Genomic DNA, 23016 nt, shown 5'->3' with positions numbered 1-23016 from the left:
AGCAACCAGAAACTGTGGTCGCGTGTATATATATATCTGTGTGTGTGTGGTGTCTAATTCTGATGAAGGCCTTTTTGGCTGAAACTCATTTGTTTCACAGTTTCCTTGGTGTGCCTATTGGTGGCTCAACATCTCCGCTATGTAGTGAGTTGCAATCTACCCTTTTTATAATATGTATTGTCAAAGTTTATATAAATTTATGCAGACAGCAGGCTGCAGTTATAAGAGTCGAAGGATATACAGGGGAAGCACTAGCTTAGAAGGAAGACAGACAAAGTTTTAACCTACCCCCAATGTTATTCAGTCTGTGTTTGTAGCAAATAGTAAAGCAAACCTAGAAGAAATTTGGAAAGGTTATTGAAGTTCAGGTATAAGAATTAAAATCTTCTGTGTTTGTCGATGACATTGCATTTCCGTCAGAGACTGCTAAGGATTTGGAATATCAGCTGAATGGAATGAATAAGGTTTTGAGAACAGATTGTAAAATGGACATAGACAAAAGCAAAACAAAGTTAATGAGTGTAGCCAGATTTAATTAGGCAGTGCTGAGGGAATTAGATTAGGAAGGAAGACACTGAAAGTAGCAGATAATTTGCGTTCTTTGAAAAACAAATATCTGATGATGACAAAGGTACACAGGATATAAAATTAAGACTGTAAATAGGAAGTAATGAGTTTTTGAAAAAGAGGAATACTTTAACAGCAAATATTAATTTATGCCTTTCATGGATTTTTAATGACCTCTTGTATGGAAGTAAAATGTTAATGATAGAGATTTTAGACAAGAAAAAAATAGAAGTTTTGAATTGTTGTGTTACAGAAGAATGTTGAATATTAGATGGGTAAATTGGACGACTAATTAAATGGTGCTGAGTTGAGAAGAAAAGAAATTTATAGCACAGCTTGACCAAAAGAAGGTATCAATTGACAGAACACATTCTTAGCAACAATTTGGTGGTGGTGGTGGTGGGGCGGTGGGAGGGGGGGGAGGGGGGGGGGTAAAAATTGTTGAGGTGCAAATGGATATATGTTGCTATAGTTATGCAAATTGAGGAGATTTGCAGAGGTTAGAGTGGTGTGGAGAGCTGCATAAAACCGGCCTTGGAGTGAAGACCACAACAAGAACTGATTCCGTAGGCATCACTTAATTTTTTTTTTTAATGTCATGAGAGATGCAGTGGTCGTGTTCCTTTGTATTGAGTCAAAAGTAATTGACAGTAATTTTGGACATGGATAGGTAATGTTCTTTCCCCATTAATATGTGCATTTAGATATTTAAGTAAAAGGAAGTAAACAACAGAAAATGAATGTGTACTTTTTGTGCTATCATGCTAGAACCTAAATTTAAATGCATTAGTGTTATGTCCCTTATATTAAAACTTCATTTATAATGTGGGTGCATTGTATTTTTACATTACTGAAATATATGCCATGATATGCTAGAAATAGTAGCACACAGAAAGGATTAGCAACAAAAATGTTCTACAATTTGACCTTTTATAAATTATGAAACAAAATTTTTTTTACAGCATCACTTCAGAGGAGGGCTAAAAATAACAACTGCCTTTCTGAACTTATCTCTGTTAATGAAGAACAGTGCAGATTTTCACAAGATCTTCTGTCGGTACTTAGAACAAATCAGGATAAACTACGATCACTGAGTTCATCAGACATGGACATTCTTTTTAGATGTGTGGGTTCTCCTAGAGTAGAGTAAGTATTTATCCTCATATGTTCCTTTTCATAAATAATTAGGGAGTAATATTTCATTGTACAGTATACTCTACAGATATTAGATGGTGTTGAGATATGTAAAACACTGTTTTGGCAGATAAGTATGTATATTATAACCAATTTTAAAGGCTAATAAAGTATCTGAACTGTGAGAAAATAGAAGAGGGCAACAAACAAATATTACATCTTCTCTTATTCCAACATTAAGAAAAGAAATCTGGAAAACATTGATATTAAGAGGTGTAGTGAACTTCGAAAATCTGCCTGCTTTTTACATTCACATGTGTTTTCAAGAAGTTACTGTGTAATTAAATGAAAGGGCTTGTGGTTCGGACTGAATGTTCCAGAAAGTATACCAAATAAGGGTTAAAATAATTGGCTAATATACTATAACAAAAAATATCAAACCATGGAAAATCCAGGATGAGATGACAACTACATGAATTAGCATAGATTGATACCCACCATGTAGAGGAGGCATTGAGTGTCAAACAGACAGTGGACTAAAGAATCAAACAAAGCCCTTCATATTTAGAGAAATTCACAATCATTACACATGCACAACTCACCAACACTGTCATCTCTGGGCTGTGAGGCCTGACAAATGAGGATGGTCTTAACTAGGGATCGTGGTTGATTGGGATATAGAAGAGGCTCTGGTTCCTAGAGCTGTGTGCACAATGCTGCTTCTAAAAGCTGTCCAATCTATTCACCTCTGCCGTGGACTACCACTGTCTGTTATTACCACCACTACAACCACTGACACAAAAGCCTCCATCAAAGTTCCCTGACACAATTCACAATTTCCAAACCCTCTGTTGCAGACACACTACGTATGCCACCCCTCGGAACTCCCCCCCCCTCTCCTTCCCCCCTCCCCTCCCCTCTCCTCTGGAACATTCCAAAAGCCTGAGTCTGACTGAGGTGTCAATCCTTTCCAAAGTCCACACTTTTCGCCCCACTCCTAAATTCAGTCGTACTGTTTGTATTAAAGACCTTCTTTCCAACTCCAATATCTAAATTCTTTTGTCACCAACCCTACCAGTCACACTTGGTCAAAAACCAATACTGATCCCTGCCTCATTCAATTTACCCCCCCTTACCCCCCCCCCCTTAAAAAAAACTTTTCAGAATTTCCTAGCGTCAAACCTAGCCTCCGCATGGTTCCCCAAATCTCTCAATATGGAAACCAACCTCACAGCCATACGAGAACAATAATTCACCACCTAAAATCTGATCCTGATGTGACAATCCTATTGCCAACAACGACTCTGCACTGTGGTTATGAACTGCAGGCATTATCTGCTGGAGGGACTTTGCCAGCTGTTAGAAGCACACATCAACAAGCCCTGCCACAGCGACCCAGTTCCAGAAAGTCCGCATAATCTTCAGTGCTTCCTGAAATCTTTCGGTCCACCCCAAAACATCTCCCTTGAGTCTACCGTTTCTCTCACACCCAGCATTCACCAGACTCCTATCTTCATGCTTCCTAAAATAAATAAACCCAACTGATGACCCAGGAAGCCCCATTGTGGCAGGATACTGTGGCTCCACAGATAAAATGATCTCTTATGTAAGAGAATCTAACCATATCCTCAACCGATTCACCATCTTGCACCCTACTCATCACTGTTGACACTACCTCCTACTGCACTAACACCGCCAATTCTCATGGCCTTGCCACCACTGAACATTCCCTTTCCCAGTGCCTGATTGATTGCAAACTACAATCATTTTCCTGGTCAGCATGACCAACCGTAGTGATCCACCTAAGATCCGACACAAAGCTGTAAGGTGCACCACAGAAGTTAGCAGATACAGCTAGAAGTTCGACAGCCATCAGAAGCCACCACTTATGGATGTGCGTGCAGCCTCTTGTCTGTGCACTCTACCTGCCAACTGTCAGATTTTAGAGATGGTCCTGGCCAGCTCTAACTCGGTTAGATGTTTACCTATGCACGAGTGTGATTGGACTGTTACTGTGAACCACCCCGTGGTTGGTGTGCCTATTGTAACAAGTTGTTTTCTATACTTAATTAAGTTAGTTGTATCAGTCATTGCATGGTGTTCTCTTTTGGGATTAGCTGGTGTTAGCTATATGCTCACCCATAATTACTTTTCCTTTTGATACTATCAGCTACAAATAAATTCAGGGTACAGCTGTGGTCACCAACCTACTAATGGGCCATGTGGAAACTAGAATCCTTCCTAACCACACATAATCCCAAACCACTCCCCTGGTTCACATTAAGTGAAGACATCTTCATGACACCTTATCCACATCCCTCCAGAACTGCAACTTCTCTGCCATTTGCTTCAACTAGTTCTCCTAAGCCCAATAAGCCACCGTCCCTGATGTTGGTCTTCACCCCAAGGGTGGCTCCATCAGTATCTCCATCCACGCTAAAACCTATCCACCCCTACAATACCTCCATTTCGAAAGCTGCTACCTTTTTCACACCAAGAAGTCCCTTCCATTCAGTCTAGTCACCTGTGATAATCACATATTCTGTGATATGCAGTGCCTCTCCAAAAATATAGTGTTATAAGAGTGGAACTGTTAACATTCTATTCTCAATATATTATGTCATATACCATCTTATTAAAACAGTGACAGTTATAGGACAGTTCACTAACAATGTAATATGGACATAACATCAATCTAGACGTACATGACAATGGCAACAGATGTGGAAAAAGTCTGTCGTAAATAAAGACTAGTTACTGTAAGCAGCTATTTTGGTTCATCTATTCTAATAATATTCTGAGTGTCTAACCGAGGCCTTGACGGACTGAAATTACCTACTTCACCTCGTCCGGAGCCAGATCTTCTGTGGCTCATCTTAACCACTGACGTCCGATAAAGAAGCACACCTGTTTGTGATTCAGAACCCCCAAGGACCGGAGCAACTGATTCACATATTCTGGCAGGGTTTGACTACATCTTGTGCAATGGAATTCTGTTCTTTCCTACCCCTGCTTGTAATCCCTTGCCTCATGTCCCATACCTCTGTAAAAGATGGAGATGCAAGATGTGTCCATCTCGTTCCCACCACAACCTTGCACACCTCACAGGCAGCACACTACCTTCCCCCACTCCTACCTTGCTGCCCCCCCCTCCCTCCCTCCCTCCCCCCCTCCACCTTACTGCCCAATGCCATCTCCTTACCCTCCCCACACACTCAGTGCCTGGAGCTGACATTGGCCATGTGTGTGCAGCTGTGTATGAATTGGTGTTTGTTTTCTGGAGGTGGTCTGTCTCTGACAGCTTAGTCTACTTTCAAATGTGCATGTTTGCTGTGCAGTGCTGCCTTTTGTATGTGACTAGTGATCTATCCTAATTCATATTTAACAATAGATGTAACAACAATGAGCTGTGTTATGATTGAGTTGAAAATTTATCGTGAAGAAAGTTAATTGTGAATTTCAGGAACTGGTGTCTTTGTGCTCACATTCAAATCATTAGGAATGTAGGAAATAATTTGAGTTGGTTTCCTGTGTGGAAATCAGACTCCATATTCCAAAAACTTTTGAGGATTATCCAACAGATAATATTGTGGACATAACAGAAGTTATTTGAAATTAAAGGTATATGGTGGAGATGAGTTCACCTTACCATCACATTTTGAATACCCGCCATTGTGTTTCAAATACTGGGAGGGGAACAAGGGTATTTAAGCTGATAACATGACATTACGATACACCATAAATTGATTGGATGTGGTGTTCATCTACTCCTTTGATTTTCTGTTTAATATTATACAGTATTTTATGTTTTCCTATATTTTTCTTTCTTTCTTTCTTTCTTTTAATATTTATTTTATGACAAGGGAGGAACAAAGGAAGGTTTAGGGTTTGACGTCCCACTGACGACAAGGTTTTAGGCACTGGACACAAGCTTTGATTAGAGGAGGATAGTTAATAAAGTAGGCTGTGCCCGTTGAAAGAAACCATCCCTGTGTTTAAGTGATTTAGGGAAATCACTGAAAACCTAAATATTAACGAAAAGGTAAGTTGAATTTACGTCCTCCCAAATGTGAGTTCAGTTTCTCATTACTGTGCCACTTCTCTTTGTGTCCGAATTGAAATTAATTGTTTTAACCACAATATTGTTTACATCTCACGCTGAAATTTTTGAGGCCATAATGACAGTTCCTCTATGTCTATCTACTTCCCAGCATACACTTTCCTTAAAATGTAACTAACAGTACATTCTCTCAGGCTACTAAGTGGAAGCCCAGTAAGTGTTTCTTCATGAGAAAACGTTTTCTGTTATGCTTCATAGGCACCTGCAGTCACTCAGGCAGACTCATAATTATGTCCACAGATATTCTCTTTTAGTTTTAAGAAAAGAGAAGAAATCAGATGAGGCCAGACCTTAACAATAAGGTGGTTATGTTGTGATGGCATAGAATGCTAAACAAGCCTACTTTTTTCTCCTCCTCCTCCTCCTCCTCAATTCTTTAGAGAAGTTTATGAAAGCATATTTCAGCATTACAGGTATGACTGGCAATCAGTAATCACAAGGAAAGATTATGACATATATGTTGAAATAATGTGCAATAACATGGCTGCTGCTTTGACCCAAGTTGTAATAGGTACAGCTATGTTTAATCACCAGTTATTGTTAAGAATATCAACTTTGATGTGCTAAAATTAAACCTACCATACAACCGTTTACAGAACTATGAACAGTTTGCCTACTATTCCAGAGCTGAATTATGAGATACATGCCAACTGAAATTATTTTGAGCATTAAAATGTATAGAGTGCTTCCTCCTCATTCACTCCCTGAACATAAAATGTGTTTTTATTAATAGCAGATATTGCTGTGTGTCTGGCATGAGACTAAACTTCGTGGAATTTTTTTTCTGTCTTCGAATTTTACAAACAAAAACTATCACGATATGAGGAGGAGTAAGCCTCAAATATGAACTCTTATCTATTGTGGGATTAACTGACATTCAAACCTACTCTGAAATTCAGAAACACAATTTCATGTAAATGACAGATCTCTGAAAGTTCAGTTTCAAATGAAGGCTCTGGGAGTAGATCACATTCCGTCAGAACTGCTGATATCTTTAGCAGAGACAGCCATGACTAAACTGTTCCACTTGATGCGCAAGATACATAGTCAGGTGAAATACCATCAGGCTTAAAGAAGAGTGTAATAATTCCAATTCCAAAGAAAGCAGGTGCTGACAGGGAGCAAAAGGTTATTCACAACTTCTATAGAAACCAGACTGCAGCTGTAAAAATCGAGGGACTTAAAAGCAAAGCATTGGTTGAGGAGGAAGTGAGATGGGTGTAACTTATCCCCAAATGTTATTCAATCTGTACATTGACCAAGCAGTACAGGAACTGTTCAGACAAGAGGAGAATAGAAGCTTTTGAAATGTAGTGCTATAGAGGGATGCCAAAAATTAAATGGAATGGTCATGCCACTAATGAGGAGGTAGTTAAGAGAATTGGGGAGAAAAGAAATTTGTGGCACAGCTTCACTAAAAGAAGGGATTAGTTAATAGGACACATTCTGAGGGATCATCAGTTTAGAACTGGTGGGAAGTGTGTTTGGGGGGGAGTAAAAATTGTAGAGAGAGACCAAAAACTGAATACAATAAGCAGGTTGAAATGGATGTAGGATGCAGTAGTTAGTCGAAGATGAAGAGGCTTCCACAGCATGGAGAGCTGCTTCAAACCAGACTGAAGAAGAAGAAGAAGAAGAAAACAGCAGCAGCAGCGTTGTTGAACAAGAGTATTTTGAATCAGTTTTCTATAAAAACTTTCTCCCCCTCTTTTCATTTTATTGTTAAAATTTGTTGTTTTCCATATCCACCATACGTCATAAATCTCCCCTGATGGGGGCTTCTGTGTGACTTTCCCAAACTCTACCCCCTTTTCCGAAACCTCTCCAGTTCCTTTCCCTCCACCTTTCTTCCTTCCTCTTCAACCCTTGCCGGCCGCGGTGGTCTAGCGGTTCTGGCGCTGCAGTCCGGAACCGCGGGACTGCTACGGTCGCAGGTTCGAATCCTGCCTCGGGCATGGGTGTGTGTGATGTCCTTAGGTTAGTTAGGTTTAAGTAGTTCTAAGTTCTAGGGGACTTATGACCTAAGATGTTGAGTCCCATGGTGCTCAGAGCCAAGGATCCTCTTCAACCCTTCTGCTGGAAGGAGGAGCCAGTGGCTCCAAAAGTTTTCATAAGTAAAAACTTTATTATATGTGTGTTGTCTTGCTGCCACTTGGTGAGTAGATTTTTTTATCTATTCAGTTACATTATTTTGAAAGCAGTAGATTATCTTTAACTGTTCCACCACTTCCCTCCCACAATCAGCAAAGCTATTAGAGAATGAGAATAATTACATAAAGGAATAGTTACTGGAGCTAAGAGCAGTGAAGGAAAGGCAGTACATTGATTGCTATTTGAATAATCTCTATACTGTTGTCCATTGTCTTTACCTCAGAAATGTACAATGAATCCATTCCCTAGGATATATCTGAAATTTTCACATTCAACATTCCTAATGATTCCTTGGGCATTTTGCAACTATCCAAATTATTTCCTATCCCTCCCATTTATTTTACATATCTCAACTCCTCCTTCCCTTGTTTCTATCTACCACTCACATTATCTCTGTCATTTAATGTTCTGTTCACTTTCAGCTGTTCTTACCCTTCACTGTGATTTCTTTCCCACACAGTTGTCTTCCTGCCCATCATCCATCGTCAACAGATTTTCTTCCATTTTTTTGAGAGATCACTTCTTCCTACGCAGCATAACATTAATCTTATTTGACCCTTCCATTCAGTAACCCCATTAGCATCAATTTACGTACCGTATTTACTCGAATCTAAGCCGCACTTTTTTTCCGGTTTTTGTAATCCAAAAAACCGCCTGCGGCTTAGAATCGAGTGCAAAGCAAGCGGGAGTTCTGAAAAATGTTGGTAGGTGCCGCTACAACGAACTTCTGCTGTCGAATATATGTAGCGCTACACAGGCATGGTTTGTAGGCTCAAAGCTAAATACTGGCGCCAAAACCTCTGCGTCAGTAATTAAATTTTTTTTAAAAAAAAGGTGGAAGACGAGCTTTTTTTCTCCGCCCCGAGTTTCGACCTCTACATTTTCATACATTATCCAACGAAGTAAATACAAACTCCGTATCGTTCATCTTCGAATGTAGCAGAATTTCAATGTACTACGAAAATCCAACTGGCAAGACTGTTTGGGATGTTTGTCAATATGGCCAACTCTACGTTCTGAAATTTTTCCTATCTGTGACAAGAGATGGTTGCTAATAGGAACTTTTATTAATTGTGAATCACATTCAGTATTCTCTTCACCATAAGAATAATACGAATATAAACATTTTGCCTTGTTTTCTTTTGTGTTTGCTGCTATCTCATTTAAATCTTGCCTGCCTAATAAACTACGAAACTAGAGTGAGACAACAGCAAACACGGAAGAATATATGTATCGTGTCATGTTTATATTCGTATTAAGTGATACAGTCAGAAATGAAGCACGGCAACTGACTAGATTTTCAAATCTAAGATGACTCTAATTTCTGTGCAGAATTTGATGTACTAAAGAAGCGGCCGCAAAGATTTTCAAATGGAGAAAAATTTTCGCTAAACTCTCGTTCAGAACATGTCCTATCATACGCAGTCTATTATTTGGTTCTTGTTGATCATTATCAAAGAAACAGCAGTGTAAGTAACAACAAATAGCAGTCTCTTGCCATTGTTTCGCTAATGAGAAGATTCCTCTTTTTTTTTTTATTATTGTTAGCGGCAGTAGCGCGCACAAAAGCAAGCCATGCCGCGAGCGGCGACAGTCCGTAAACACGCACTATCAGAATGCGACAAACAATGCATGACACAGTACAGTAATGCATTTTCAGCTTAGAGTGACGTAAACACCTATAACAAAGAAAACGGCACTTATCAGATCGAAGCAAAATAAGCAATAGATTCAAACCAGACGAAGCACGTGAAAAAGGAAGAGTACCCATATAAATACGGACGGAGCACCTGACGCATAGCAATGGCTACCTGGTAAAGCTTAACTGCTAAGCTTATGACTCGAACCAAACTACTGTAGCTGTATCATCATTCATTCGCCCTGAATTGTGTCTCATATTACAATGGACCAACTTTGTTTCGATTTGGAGGTGCGGCCTAAACCTCTTCTCTCCCCTTGAATTTCGAGTCTCAAATTTCAGGTGCGGCTTAGATTCGGGAATTTTTTTTCCTTGATTTCGAGTCTCATTTTTCAGGTGCGGCTTAGATTCGAGTGCGGCTTATATTCGAGTAAATACGGCATGTTTCTATCTTTTAGAATTGCTTCTCACCATAAATCTGACATGCTGAGTTGCAGACAGGCACAGCGAAAAGACTGTTATATATTGAGCTTGCAGCCAAAACCTTCTTCCAAAAAGAAAACACACACACACACACACACACACACACACACACACAGCCAGCCAGTGTGCCGAGCGGTTCGAGGCGCTTCAGTCTGGAACCGCACGACTGCTTCGCAGGTTTGATTCCTGCCTCGGGCATGGATGTGTGTGATGTCCGTAGGTTAGTTATGTTTTAGTTGTTCTAAGTTCTAGGGGACTGATGAGCTCAGATGTTAAGTCCCATAGTGCTCAGACACACACACACACACACACACACACACACACACACACACACACACACACGCACACGCACGCACATACAACTCATGTGCACATGACAACAGCATGTGGCAGTTGATACCAGAAAAGAAAACACATACATTCACACAAACAAGCACACCTCGTGCACACGTGTTCATGAAAAGTAGCATATACAAATTACTTCGAATCCATTATTAGGTATGTTATTGTTTTTTTTGGGGGGTAACTCGACAAACATAGTGCAGATACTAAAAATACAGAAAAAAATCACTCAAAATATGTGCACTGCAAATCACAAAGAACCCTGTCGACCATTATTTAGAAAAATTAAAATATTAACTCTGTGATCCTTATACATATGAGATTATTATATTTTTGTACACCAGACATGAATTATTTGAGGGAAATCATTTTGTCCATTCAAATGATAATAGAAACAAAGAAAATGTTATGCTCCCCACCCACTGCCTCAGGACTGTATGCCCAGGGACCTCAATACACGGGAATGAAAATTTGTAATAAATTAAAAGGATACAAGTTGATGCAGATGAATTTAGGTTCACTTAAAAGAAATCTATATGAGGTACTGACACTGAAGTGTTATTACTCACAAGGGAACCTCCCCATCGCACCCCCCTCAGATTTAGTTATAAATTGGCACAGTGGATAGGCCTTGAAAAACTGAACACAGATCAATCGAGAAAACAAGAAGAAGTTGTGTGGAACTATGAAAAAAGTAAGCAAAATATACAAACTGAGTAGTCCATGTGCAAGATAGGCAACATCAAGGACACTGTGAGTTTAGGTGCCCCGTGGTTAGCGTGAGTTGCTGTGGAACTATAGGTCCTTGGTTCAAGCCTTCCCTCAAGTGAAAATTTTACTTTCTTTATTTTCGCAAAGTTATGATCTGTCCGTTCGTTCACTGATGTCTCTGTTCACTGTAATAAGTTTAGCGCCTGTGTTTTGCGACCGCACCGCAAAACCGTGCGATTGTTATTGAAGTCGTGAGCTATATTTGCTGGATTCATATTGCCCACAGAATACATCTCACGTATTTAATGCACTCTCGTCCAAAGTAGTGAACAGTCAACTGCCAGCCAGGGAGCCTCGTTAACAGGAATACTCTCTCTTCCGTGTGTTTCGATGTTTGTTTAGGTGTGGCATCCCCATACTACGGCGCAGTTACCTCGCATCGGACGGACGAATAATAATTGTCTGAAAATAAAAAATTAAACTTTTCAGTCGAAGGACGACTTGAACCATGGACCTCTCTTTCCGCAGCCGCTCACACTAACCACGGGACCACGGCGCTCCAGAGCTCACATTGTCCTTGATGTGGCCTATGTTGCGCATTGACTACTCAGTTTGTATATTTTGCTTATTTTTCATAGTATCACACAACTTCTTCCTGTTTTCTCGATTGATCTGGATGCAGTTTTTCAAGGCCTATCCACTGTGCCAACTTATAACTAAATCTGAAGGGGGTGCGATGGGGAGGCTCCCTTGTCAGTGGAGGAATTCATTCAGGACAAACTGGAAATTTGAGATGGATACAGTGTATTACACATTCCAAGAAATATCCTTATAGTGTTATTATTTATTGTAGTACTATTATTTATTAATGTAAAAATCATTGTAACTGTTTTATAAATTTTTTACATGTCTCCTGTATGCAAACCAAATGGATTGCAAATGTACGTCATTATATGAATAAAACACAGTTCACAACCACTATCTCCACCCACTATGGCAAGAATGCCGTGTGTGTGTGTGTGTGTGTGTGTGTGTGTGTGTGTTTTCTGAAGAAGGCTTTGACCAAAAGCTTAATAGGTAACAGTTTTTTTCATAATATTGTTAATATTCTAACATGGACTTTCCATCAGTCACTTCAAAAATTCTTGTATTTTTCACTTTCTCCTTGCTCCTCTAGTGGCATCTAGCCCTGACATAAGATAAGTAGTTCCTATGCTCCTAATGACAGTTTTTTTCATAATATTGTTAATATTCTAATATGGACTTTCCATCAGTCACTTCAAAAATTCTTGTATTTTTCACTTTCTCCTTGCTCCTCTAGTGGCATCTAGCCCTGACATAAGATAAGTAGTTCCTATGCTCCTAATGTTAAAAGTGGCTGGCTATTATTTGCCTGAGGCAACTGGGCTAATCAATCTCGGACTACTTTAGACATTTGTCAGATGTTGGATACCCATTGCACACATTCTTTCAAGCTTCATATTCCTTTCCTCAAGTTTTATTTCTGTCCTTCATGCCCCAGATTACCCTTTCCTAGCACAGTTTCCACTTATGTGCTGTACTACAGGCACTTGATTTTCTGTCTCTCTTGACTGTTTTTTCTTAGTCTTACACCATAGGCTTGAGTTCATAGTACTGTATGCCAAGTCATTATAACCACTGCTCACCATGAGAGTGAATTCCATGTGATGGCATTGCAGGCATATGATGTGGTAAGCAAAGTACATAAGCAGAGCAGAGACAAGTCAGAAATCACTCTAGCAATGATGTGGACCATAAAGTGACTTTGACATAGGGCATATTGTTTTGACTCAAGAACAAGCATCCCAGAAACAGTGAAGCTGGTAAGCTGTTTGCATGCTGCTGTTATGAGCATTTAAGGAATGTGGTTGAAGGACACTGAAATTGTGTTTAGGCGAGAAGGTGGTGTATATTCATGCCTCTTCACAGAATGTGGAGGTCCAAGGCATTGCTCACTCTGTAGAGTATGATAGGCAGTGATCCCTTGCCAAATCCTTGTCGTGCAGAACTGCAGTTATATTGCATTCCAAAGGAGTGCATTTTGTTAAACAGGTGGTCATAATGTTTTGACCCATCATCAGTTAGTTCCAGAAGGCTATAAAAGATTTTATCACACACAGATAGACGTGAATACTAGTTAAATATATTAAGATATTAGTGATCAATTGTAAAGAAATCAAATAAGAAATAACCAGAGTTTGAATAACTTCGGGCAGTTATTGGGTTTATGAAAGCCCCAGCAGCAAATCATAACCAAAATAGAGACTGGTAGCTATGGGACAAATATAACTGTTTACCACGAGCATTTTGTTCACTACCACTGTAATAAAAAAATATTTGTACACAATATTGAACCAGATTTTTGAATGGTTTTGAAACTCCTAGGCAGATAGAATACAGCAAATTATAATGAACATAAGGTCAGTCAAAGGACAAAAATAATTTCAAATTTGTTTTGGATGTTATGACGTACTCAGATAGAAATATTTATGATCTCAGATTTTCCACATTTGATATGGTTAACTATTAGAAAGCTTTATCCAGTAAAAATTTTAACTATATCCCAACTCTGACACAATACCATCTTTGTACAAATATTGGCAACCAACTCATAATATTGAGAAATGTGAAGTTGTACATTAAATGAAACCAACAAGTGTAGTCACTCTTAACTGCTTCATTAGCAAATGCCAGTCAGACAAATATTTGGCTGTAACAATGTACTGAAACATGAACTGAAATGCCCATGTAGAACCAGCTGAGAATAAAAAGCAAATCACACTTTTGATAGTTGAGAGCTCTATATTGTTCACATCAGAGATTACTTACAAACAAGACATGAAACAGATAGCTGTTACTTGGCCAGATACCAGATGTCCATACATCCTATAAGCCGGATATCTGGCAGCTGGATTTTTCAACTGAACATAGCCATGAAGCATGTTGTAACATGTAGGTCTGAGTGGCCCTGTAGAAGTGAAGTATGGGCAGGCAGGTGGATTCGGCTAAATTCAGACATCATTGTTTATGAGTGAAGTGACTGAATGATATTTTGATTCACCAGCTTGACTAATTGAGTTGACACAAATTGCGATCACTTTCACGTGGCGTTTTTTTAGGTTACTACTGAAAATAATTTTTTAATTGCAAGAAAAATTATAAAAAATGTTATTGGTATAGAAAAGTTCTCCTGTTTGTGAATATTTGGGTACACACAGTGACAGTAAGAAGTTTATCATTTGTTATGCTGAGTTCAAATTTACTGTGACAGCTGTACTATGAAAACCACTGTGAAGTACCGAGCGAGGTGGCGCAGTGGTTAGACACTGGACTCGCATTCGGAAGGACGACGGTTCAATCCCGCGTCCGGCCATCCTGATTTAGGTTTTCCATGATTTCCCTAAATTGCTCCAGGTAAATGCCGGGATGGTTCCTTTCAAAGGGCACGGCCGACTTCCTTCCCTAATCCGATGAGACCGATGACCTCGCTGTCTGGTCTCCTTCCCCAACACAACCAACCAACCAACCAACCACTGTGAACTGCATGGCAGATGGTACGACCTATTGTACCACTTATTAAGAATTTCTCCCATTCCACTCAGATGATTGCTGAAGTGCTTCCGTGCACGTTGTAACTAGTCTGATCTTGTCTTTATAATCCATGTGGGAGCAATGCATAGGGAGTTGTAATGTATTTCCAAATTCATCACTCAAAGTTGGTTCTAGGTACTTTATAAGTTAGTTTTCATAGGACAGTTAGCATCTATCTTCAAGCATCTGCCTGTTCAGTTCTTTCAACAACTTAGTGATGATGCTCTCCCATGGTCATACAAACCTGTGACCATCCATACTGCCCTTCTTTGTATCTGTTCAATATCATTTGTTAGTCTTATTTGGCATGTGTCCCATACACTTGAGTAGTATTCTAGGATGGGTCACATGAGTGTTTTATATGCAGCCTCATGTGTAATCTGATTGCATTTCCATAGTATTTTATCAATGAACTGCTGTCTGCTAAGTGCTTCACCTATGACTGACACTATGTGATCATTCCATTTCATATCACCACAAATTGTTACATTATAGTCATAGGGTGGAGCTCCACATGTTGTCAGTGTACCTGAATTTGTATGTGTGATAGATTATTAGAACAATGGCCCCCCTTAACCATGGAGGGGAGGCTTGCGTGCATCAACGATACAGATAGCCGTACCGTAGGTGCAACCACAATGGAGGGGTATCTGTTGAGAGGCCAGACATACATGTGGTTCCTGAAGAGGGGCAGCAGCCTTTTCAGTAGTTTGCAGGGGCAACAGTCTGGATGATTGACTGATCTGGCCCTGTAACACTAACCAAAACTGCCTTGCTGTTTTGGTACTGCGAACGGCTGAAAGCAAGGGGAAATTACAGCCGTAATTTTTCCCGAGGGCATGCAGCTTTACTGTATGATTAAATGACGACGACATCTTCTTGGGTAAAATATTCCGGAGGTAAAATAGTCCCCCATTCGGATCTCCGGATGGGGACTACTCAGGAGGACATCGTTATCAGGAGAAAGAAAACTGGCGTTCTACGGATCTGAGCATGTAATGTCAGATCCCTTAATCGGGCAGGTAGGTTAGAAAATTTAAAAAGGGAAATGGATAGGTTAAAGTTAGATATAGTGGGAATTAGTGAAGTTCGGTGGCAGGAGGAACAAGACTTTTGGTCAGGTGAATACATGGTTATAAATACAAAATCAAATAAGGGTAATGCAGGAGTAGGTTCAATAATGAATTTAAAAAATAAGAGTGCGGGTAAGCTACTACAAACAGCATAGTGAATGCATTATATGGCCAAGATAGACACGAAGCCCATGCCTACTACAGTAGTACAAGTTTATATGCCAACTAGCTCTGCAGATGATGAAGAAGTTGATGAAATGTATGATGAGATAAACGAAATTATTCAGGTAGTGAAGGGAGACGAAAATTTAATAGTCATGGGTAACTGGAATTTGACAGTAGGAAAAGGAAGAGAAGAAAACGTAGTAGGTGAATATGGATTGGGGCTAAGAAATGAAAGAAGAAGTCGCCTGGTAGAATTTTGCGCAGAGCATAACTTAATCATAGCTAACACTTGGTTCAAGAATCATGAAAGAAGGTTGTATACATGGAAGAACCCTGGAGGTACGAAAAGGTTGCAGATGGATTATATAATGGTAAGACAGAGATTTAGGAACCAGATTTTTAATTGTAAGATATTTCCAGGGGCAGATGTGGATTCTGACCGCAATCTATTGGTTATGAACTGTAGGTTAAAACTGAAGAGACTGCAAAGAGGTGGGAATTTAAGGAGATGGGACCTGGATAAACTGAAAGAACCAGAGGTTGTACAGAGTTTCAGGGACAGCATAAGGGAACAATTGACAGGAATGGGGGAAAGAAATACAGTACAAGAAGAATGGGTAGCTTTGAGGGATGAAATAGTGAAGGCAGAAGAGGATCAAGTAGGTAAAAAGACGAGGGCTAGTAGAAATCCTTGAGTAACAGAAGAAATATTAAATTTAATTGATGAAAGGAGAAAATACAAAAATGCAGTAAATGAAGCAGGCAAAAAGGAATACAAACGTCTCAAAAATGAGATCGACAGGAAGTGCAAAATGGCTAAGCAGGGATGGCTAGAGGACAAATGTAAGGATATACAGGCTTATCTCATGAGGGGTAAGATAGATACTGCCTACAGGAAAATTAGAGAGACCTATGGAGAAAAGAGAACCACTTGTATGAATATCAAGAGCTCAGATGGAAACCCAGTTCTAAGCAAAGAAGGGAAAGCAGAAAAGTGGAAGGAGCATATAGAGGGTCTATACAGGGGCGATGTTCTTGAGGACAATATTATGGGAATGGAAGAGGATGTAGATGAAGATGAAATGGGAGATATGATACTGCGTGAAGAGTTTCACAGAGCACTGAAAGATCTACCTAAGTCGAAACAAAGCCCTGGGAGTAGACAACATTCCATTAGAACTACTGACAGCCTTGGGAGAGCCAGTCCTGACAAAACGCTACCATCTGGTGAGCAAGATGTATGAGACAGGCGAAATTTCCTCAGACTACAAGAAGAATATAATAATTCCAATCCCAATGAAAGCAGGTGTTGACAGATGTGAAAATTACCAAACTATCAGTTTAATAAGTCACAGCTGCAAAATACTAACCCGAATTCTTTACAGACGAAAGGAAAAACTGGTAGAAGCCGACCTTGGGGAAGATCAGTTTGGATTCCGTAGAAATGTTGGAACACGTGAGGCAATACTGACCCTACAACTTATCTTAGAAGAAAGATTAAGGAAAGGCAAACATACATTTCTAGCATTTGTAGACTTAGAGAAAGCTTTTGACAATGTTGACTGGAATACTCTCTTTCAAATTCTGAAGGTGGCAGGGGTAAAATACAGGGATCGTAAGGCTATTTACAATTTGTACAGAAAGCACATGGCAGTTATAAGAGTCGAGGGACATGAAAGGGATGCAGTGGTTGGGAAGGGAGTGAGACAGGGTTGTAGCCTATCCCCGATGCTATTCAATCTGTATATTGAGCAAGCAGTAAAGGAAACGAAAGAAAAGTTAGGAGTAGGTATTAAAATCCGTGGAAAAGAAATAAAAACTTTGAGGTTCGCCGATTACATTGTAATTCTGTCAGAGACAGCAAAGGACTTGGAAGAGCAGTTGAACGGAATGGACAGTGTCTTGAAAGGAGGGTATAAGATGAACATCAACAAAAGCAAAACGAGGATAATGGAATGTAGTCGAATTAAGTTGGGTGATGGTGCGGGAATTAGATTAGGAAATGAGACACTTAAAGTAGTAAAGGAGTTTTGCTATTTGGAAGTAAAATAACTGATGATGGTCGAAGTAGAGAGGATATAAAATGTAGACTGGCAATGGGAAGGAAAGCATTTCTGAAGAAGAGAAATTTGTTAACATCGAGTATGGATTTAAATGTCAGGAAGTAGTTTCTGTAAGTATTTGTATGGAGTGTAGCCATGTATGGAAGTGAAACATGGACGATAAATAGTTTAGACAAAAAGAGAATAGAAGCTTTCGAAATGTAGTGCTACAGAAGAATGCTGAAGCTTAGATGTGTAGATCACGTAACTAATGAGGAGGTATTGAATAGAATTAGGGAGAACAGGAGTTTGTGACACAACTTGACTAGAAGAAGGGATCGGTTGGTAGGACATGTGAGACATCGAGGGATCACCAATTTAGTATTGGAGGGCAGTGTGGAGGGTAAAAATCGTAGAGGGAGACCAAGAGATGAATACACTAAGCAGATTCAGAAGGGTGTAGGCTGCAGTAGGTACTGGGAGATGAAGAGGCTTTCACAGGATAGAGTAGCATGGAGAGTTGCATCAATCCAGTCTCAGGACTGAAGACCGCAACAACAACAACAACAACAACAACAACAACAACAACAAAAAGTGTCATACTCGTCGGATCTTGTGGGGCTCTCACAGTCAAAGCGCTGCATTTTGACGACGACATGTACTCATGTCAGATAGTTTTATATTCTGACAGAATGTGACTTTGCAGTGTTACTTGAAAATGGCCATAAGGCCAAGATTGCAACAGTAACAATAATTATTTTATACAGTCAACAGCGACTGTGATGTCTTTTGAGAAATATTATATGACTGTGAATCCCAATCATGAGAAGTTAATCAAAACAGCATGAGATGGAATTCCACCCCTTATACAATAGAGTGCCTATTGGAACAAAAATGGACTATGTCATTGTACATAGCTGATCACAATGCTTATTAATTTGACGTCTCATCAGCGGTGTTTTACGGAGCAGCATGTTAAACTTTTGAAGCTCATTGAAGAAATAACAAAAATAAGTTATGGTCAACCTTTTATATCCCAAGTTATACCACATGTTTCAGCATTAAACAAGCATTTAGACGAGACAGAGGCAACTTAAGGAACTCCTGACATGCCACAAATAAGAGCCTCCTTGAAAGCTGACTTGTTTCAGTGCCTCAAATGAAGATCCAAATTAATTTTTTGCAAGATTTCTAGTCCAAGATTTAAGACTGACTTATTGGGGCTAGTCGAAATGCAAAGATTTCAACAGACAACATGCCAAATGAAAATATTAATAATAACAATAATAATAATAATAGTCAATGTGATGGTCATAAAACAGTTGCAGTTGCACATGAGGTTGACTCTTATGTGTAGACAGTTTGAATCAATCGTGGCTGCTCTATTTGATTATCAGATGATGCAACACAGTATGAAGAAAATTTGGCAGAAAGTTTGTTATGATTTATCTTTCAGACTTTGCAGCAGTTTATATAGTGAAAGACTTTTCCCTGAAAAGTCTGTTTATGAAGTCAAGTGAAATTGCTTATTACCTCTTGACACAGAGAAATGGTGTTCATTCACCATAATTTACCTCTAGTACAGTATGAATACTTTTATCCACATGAATAATAAATTGTGTGTTTATTTGGATGCGTTGTGGATTTGTGTGTTTCTGACATTATACATGTGAATAAAATAAAGTCACTTTTATGAAATGTTCATAATTTATTGACGTATTATCCAGTATGTGCTCAGATAGTAAAATTAGGCTGGGTTCCGGATTGTTACCAGATATCCATTTCATCTTCACTACAGATCGTTATGCTGCAATATTATGTAAGAAATAAAACATTGCCAAAAGCACCACAGATTATTTTGGAATTGATCAGATAGTTCAAAACAAAACTTCTAATTTGTCTAAAAAGGATACAGTGTGTAGAATGCACAGTTTGTGATCAGTATTACCAGTTTTGGCTTATGGAAGGCAGATATGAACTTCTAATGAAACACCCGTTTAAATAAATTGGAGTGGCATGAAGAAAGTGTAGTCAGAAAATGTAAAGGACTACATTTAGGGGGGAGAGGGGGAGGCTATGGATATACAGTGTAGATTATCATGGACAGCGTCTGTATCTTTGGTGTATTTTGTTGTATATGCATTAGGCTGTGGTCAAGGCAAATTTCTGTGCTCAACATTTTGGCTCCTAATGTTGAAGATATCATCAGAGGCCGATCTTATTCAAGTTTGAGTCTTCATACCCTCTAATGTTGTCTCCAGCAGAGACACAAAATTCTAGGCACCCAAATTTGCCTGAGACCAGCCCACGCCACCAAATAGCTTGTGCCAAGTGGCTCGCCCTCACATTGTAACAGTGAGCTACTGACATGCTCACAGTCGCTAGGGCAGTGGTTGTGGTGGACAGGCAGGATTTGGAGGTGGAGGGGGGGGGGGGGGGGTTCGAGTGGTAAGTGCTGGAACAAGGAAGTTCCACAAAAAGAAAATTGTTGATGAGTCTGTTCTTTGACCACTAATGTTAGTTCTATAGAGGTGTGTTGCTGCACTTTATGGTGGCGAATTAGTGCCTTTCCAGGGAAATTTACTTTCTCTGCCGGCTACATTGATGGGAAATGTCACCAAAATGAATTTTAAATTTCTTTTAATTTATGAACTGAACATGTTGCAGCTTAAGTACAAAACATGATATTTCTTAAGATTGATGCAGTCTTATGGTGAATGTCATTTTTGGGAAAAGTTTAAATTGGTATCAACAGGTATTTCATGATTGCTACATTCATGTGTTAAACATAAAACCACTGGATATCAATGAATACTATTTATTTTGCTTTTCACTAAAGCATCAACGTCTGGTACCACTTTCCGAGCACTACTACAAGGTGCTTTCAGTAAGTATTACAACACTTTATTTTCTCAGCCAATTTTACTTTAAAAAATGCAGAATTTGCTGTGGAACATCATGATATGTTTCTGCTTCAGCCCCTATAGTTAGTTACATGAAGTTCCAGTAGGTGGCAGTGCTATACAAAGCCTCCAAAATGGCACCTATAATGGAGGTGCGTTCGAAGCAGAGAGCTGTCATTGAGTATCTGTTGGCAGAAAACCAGCACATCACTGATATTCATAGACACTTGCAGAATGTTTGCAGAGACCTGACAGTGAACAAAAGCACGGTGAGTCACTGGGCAAAATATGTCATCAGCACAACTTCATCGCACAGACCTGTCCGATCTCCTGCATGCTGGTCGGCTGCACATAACTGTGAATCGAATCCTGGAGTGTTGGAATGTGCGGACACTCTCATTCGATTTGATCGACGGATCATAAACAAACACCTTGCTGCACAACTAGACATCTATGTTGGTAGTGCTGACACACTCGTCCACTCCATGGGAAGCAGTACGTAGATGATACAGAGTTTATTGATGTCAACCAGTGGGATGGTACCATGCAGGCATACAGGTACTCACAGTAAAGTGGAGTAAGACCATCACATTGAACAGAGATTATGTTGAAAAATAGGGTTTTGTAGCCTGAAGAGTGTGGAATAGTGTAGTGCATTGGAATCCTGAAAAAACCAACGTGGTTTTAGGAAAAAAGTGTTGCATTACGATATGAACAGCTCTCGTAATTCAAAGGTAAGATTTTAAGTTTAAGTCTGTCTGTCAGCTTAACTAGGTAGGTTTCTCATTCTCTTCGTTATGGAAAAGTGTTGTTCCCACAAGTACGTAAGTTCAAACATTTACATAATATGTTAAGTCATGTAAATTTATATTGAGGAAAAATTTTATTCTTGTCATCAAGTTTTATTTTATAATGAAACATATCATGCAACTCCCTGTCACATTAATAGCTCTATTACCTGTAGCTGGTGCTAGGCATCCCACACAGATGTGTTGTAAATTTATATTGGTGTGTCTGACCTCTTCTTTGAAATTCCCAACCTGGCCATCGTACTGTTTTTCATCAGTTTAAAATGAGCTACTCACCACTTAAGCACTGCACTGTATGTATGTACAATTGCATCAGAAGACATGATAAACCTACCACATGGTCATTCCTCTGAAGACAGCATACAGTTTGCGTGTTATATAATGACATATGGCTGCTCCAATTTACTGCAAATATTCACACCACAGACTCAAGAGGACACCAGTGCTTTTGCTCGTCCCTGCACCTACTGCACTGCCATACTTTAGACCACAGTGTAATGCAACAAAACAAAATATACCTTGGAGGAATCTGAATATTTTTTGACACCAAACATGTAGATCCCATAGGCTTCGTAAACATCTTTTGGTAATAGTAACTCATATATTGGCATATCATATGCAGTAATAGTTCTCACACTTCATATATGAATGGAGTCGGAAGGAACTTTCATATGTGGTGCAGTACATAATACGTTTTTCAGAATGCATAATGGTGATTTTGCTGATGACAAATGTAAATGTAGAAGAAAGAATATTAGATTGTCTGAAAAGTTAATTCAGACTTTTTTCTGTATGTACATAATGTGATAATTTAAATATTTTGTTTGTTCTGTGTAACATATTATGAGTAAATTATGCTCAATAAAATAGATAATATGTTCTATTTACATTGTTCCAGGCCAGATGAACTGTTGACAGCAATTAAGAAACATGGTTTCAAAGCTGCCACAGAAGCTGTTCATGTAGCTGAACATCAGTTGCGGAAGAATTCCTGTAGCACTGTGGAAGACAGAAGCATGGAGCACAGACTTGCAGATTTACATCTGAAACTTGCACAGTATTGTCGCAGTCACTATGGTAAGTATGATAAAATCACATCACAGTTAAATGGCTTTATTAAAATAGCCCAGTGAATGTCTCATTATTCTGTTTTTGTCTCCCTGTGACATCCGGGTATAGTTACATAAAGCAAAGGAGAGGCAACCACTCTCTTAAACCAGACTCGTGTGTGGAGCATAAAAACACCTAACAGGAAACAGTATTCA

At 39.3% G+C, this 23016-nt stretch overlaps 1 protein-coding gene across 1 annotated transcript in view; it reads left to right on the top strand.

Moving 5' to 3' along the window:
• LOC126226731 (DNA-dependent protein kinase catalytic subunit-like) overlaps positions 1–23016 on the top strand; it is a 563510-nt gene that overhangs the window by 449953 nt on the left and 90541 nt on the right. The window contains exons 44-45 of the mRNA XM_049942233.1: positions 1530–1713; positions 22650–22828. Of these exons, the coding sequence (XP_049798190.1) occupies positions 1530–1713; positions 22650–22828 (363 nt within the window). The remainder of the gene's footprint in view (positions 1–1529; positions 1714–22649; positions 22829–23016) is intronic.

This window comes from Schistocerca nitens, chromosome 1, assembly GCF_023898315.1.
Source record: "Schistocerca nitens isolate TAMUIC-IGC-003100 chromosome 1, iqSchNite1.1, whole genome shotgun sequence".
Classification (NCBI taxonomy): Eukaryota; Metazoa; Arthropoda; class Insecta; order Orthoptera; family Acrididae; genus Schistocerca; species Schistocerca nitens.
Note: the sequence above shows the minus strand (reverse complement) of the source record. Positions and strands in the feature narration are given on the sequence as shown.